The 2,500-nt window shown below is 52.7% G+C and overlaps 1 protein-coding gene across 1 annotated transcript in view; it reads left to right on the forward strand.

The window, feature by feature from the left end:
- The first annotated feature begins 2,222 nt into the window (after positions 1-2,222).
- fgf4 (fibroblast growth factor 4) overlaps positions 2,223-2,500 on the forward strand; it is a 4,455-nt gene continuing 4,177 nt past the window's right edge. The window contains exon 1 of the mRNA XM_069688445.1: positions 2,223-2,500. This exon is cut by the window's right edge and continues 119 nt beyond it. Within this exon, the coding sequence (XP_069544546.1) occupies positions 2,223-2,500 (278 nt within the window).

Consider the following 2,500-nt stretch of genomic DNA (forward strand, 5'->3'; position numbering starts at 1 on the left):
TATCCTGGTGTGTTCAGCAGCTCAGCTGATTCAGTGAGGGAACGTTTACTTGTATATATGTATATAGCGCCCCCTACTGTCAGTCATGTGGGAGTGGGAATCCTGGAGTCTCTGTCTGGCAGGGACACCCCCCACACTGCTCCACACAGCCCCACGCCGCTCCACCCCCCTCGCTGCTCCGCTCCACCCTCCCACACCGCTCCGCACCGTAGCCGAGACAAACCCACCAGAACCAGTCACCCGGTGGATCCACCCGGTGACCATCCAACTGTGCTGTCCAACATTATCAGAGGAAGGATCTACGTCCTGTTTGACTACATCAGCTCTGACATGAGCAGTCTGCACCACAACAGGACACAGTGTCAGCAGAGCTTCTGTCCGATTAAAAACATTCAGATATCCGTGTCTTCATCTGCATGAGTTGGGAGATGAATGCTGCTGCTGAATGTGAAGACATTTTAAGCTCTGAATTGCAGCTGTCACCCGGTGAAATCTAAAACCTCCTTCCTTCAGCAGCAGAATTCACTGCTGACATGCAACTTAAAACCACAAAGACAGTACAACACAAACACAACATAACTCAGACGTCTGCAGGAGGGAAGCAGGTCCGGCAGCTTCATCTCACCGGGATCACAGGAGGTATCAGAACCACGGACAGCGACCGCTCGCAACACGTCTTCATCTCCAGAGACACAAACCGATCCGGTGTTCCACAGGGCTCCTCGTCCCCGGTCCACTGGGTCCACTGGGTCCACTGAAGGTTTGATGTGCAGCTGTCCTGAATCCTGGACAGGACCTGGTCCGGTACCATCCTGCAGTGAACTGGACCTCAGAGGTCCATCAGTTGACCTGAACATCTGGCAACATGCAGGGCCCGCAGGGTTCAGAACTCCATCAGTTGTTCTGGAGTGCATCGTCTGTGGTTGTGGAGGTCCAGGAGTCCTCCCAGCATTCAGTGAGTTTTACCAGTCCTGGTCCCAGAGGTTTGATGGACCACCGGTGATTGTTTTAGCATCCTTTGGACCTTGGGTCCAGCAGCCTGGGTTCTTCTGGTACCAGCAGTCGTGGACCCGGGGCCTCAGCACCACAGGAGAGTTTCTAAGACCTGCCTGCTTTCACGGATCCTTTCGGCAGCACACAAAGAAGCGGCGCGGTCGTACAATGAGGATCAGCCGGATGTGAACGTGAGAAAACGTTTCATGCGTGGTGGATGTGGAGCGGGTCAGAACCACCCCGGAGATCAAAGGAGGGACAGCGGAGACCTTCAGTTCTCAGACACAGAGACATAAAGGGACACTCAGCAGAGAGGGTAAATGTTAGTGAAATAAAAGGGGGGTTAGTTCGGTTTATTTCTAAAGAACAGCACCAGCGCCTCTGAAAGGCCGTCAGGGGTGACTCATCAAAGAGGCGCTGCCATGACACCGTTGTCATAATCCAAACAAATCACTGCACCGACATCCACTCTTTCAGTTTTATATATATTTATATATATTTAACTTCAACCTGCAGTTACAAGGTGAGCAGACAGGTGATCTGAGCAGGACGGACAGGCTGAGTAAACAGGAGCAGGATGATGCTGCTTCACCCCATCAGGTGAACTCTTGACTTACTTCCTGTAAACAAGCACCTAAATATAATAGAACATGCTGACAGGTCGGTGTGATACCGGCTGTATGAACACATGACAGCGTCAGAGCTGCACGTCACAGAGTTCAGGCCAACAATGACAGCATACTTATCAAACTGAAAACTCTGTATTTAGTCCGACCATTGTTCGCTATAAGGGCCGGGACATGATTTCCCGCCGACCATCTTAAGTTTTGGTGGGCTTGAATTGGACCTGTGTTTTTTCCTGTTATTGTTCATTTATAGAAACTGTCTCCTGTCTCGACACCACGGTCTGTTTCCTATTTTACATCCTCCCATACATAAATTATGATATTGTGCAGCTGATAATGGGACCCTCACACAAAGAGCTTGTTTCATTAGAATAAGTTCTTTATTGGTTTATTTCTGCTTCTCTCTCAGATAACACATCTATTATTTGTTTTCAATGCAGCCGGCTCCGGGTGCTGCGGCTGATTGTGAACACGGAGTTTGTGGATTTCTTCTAAGTGCGGAGCTGTGATGTAATGTGCCTGCAGGTATAAATATAGAGGCATGGCTGCGCAGCGTCCATGCAGATCCATGTCGCTGGAGCCAGTGCGCCTGTCGGTCTGGGAATGAGCGCCACCCGCACACGCTCCTCTCTGCCGCAGCGCTGCTGCTTCTTTCTGCTGTCGCTCCGCTGGAGAGCAAAGCGCCGGCAGGCTGCGTTCAGAGCCGGACCCGGGATGGGCTCTCTGGCGGCCCTCTGGACCGTCCTGGTCCTGGGCCTCGTGACCGGTCTGGCAGGATGCGCCCCCGGCCTGAACGGGACGGCGGACCGCTGGGAGGCCCTCTATTCCCGGTCCCTAGCGCGGATCCCGGGGGAGAAGCGCGAGGAGGTGAGCCGGGACGG

This window comes from Brachyistius frenatus, unplaced genomic scaffold (assembly GCF_029030835.1).
Source record: "Brachyistius frenatus isolate BFR_SWC_R1_liver_20210118 unplaced genomic scaffold, ASM2903083v1 Contig_593, whole genome shotgun sequence".
In the NCBI taxonomy this organism is placed as follows: Eukaryota; Metazoa; Chordata; class Actinopteri; family Embiotocidae; genus Brachyistius; species Brachyistius frenatus.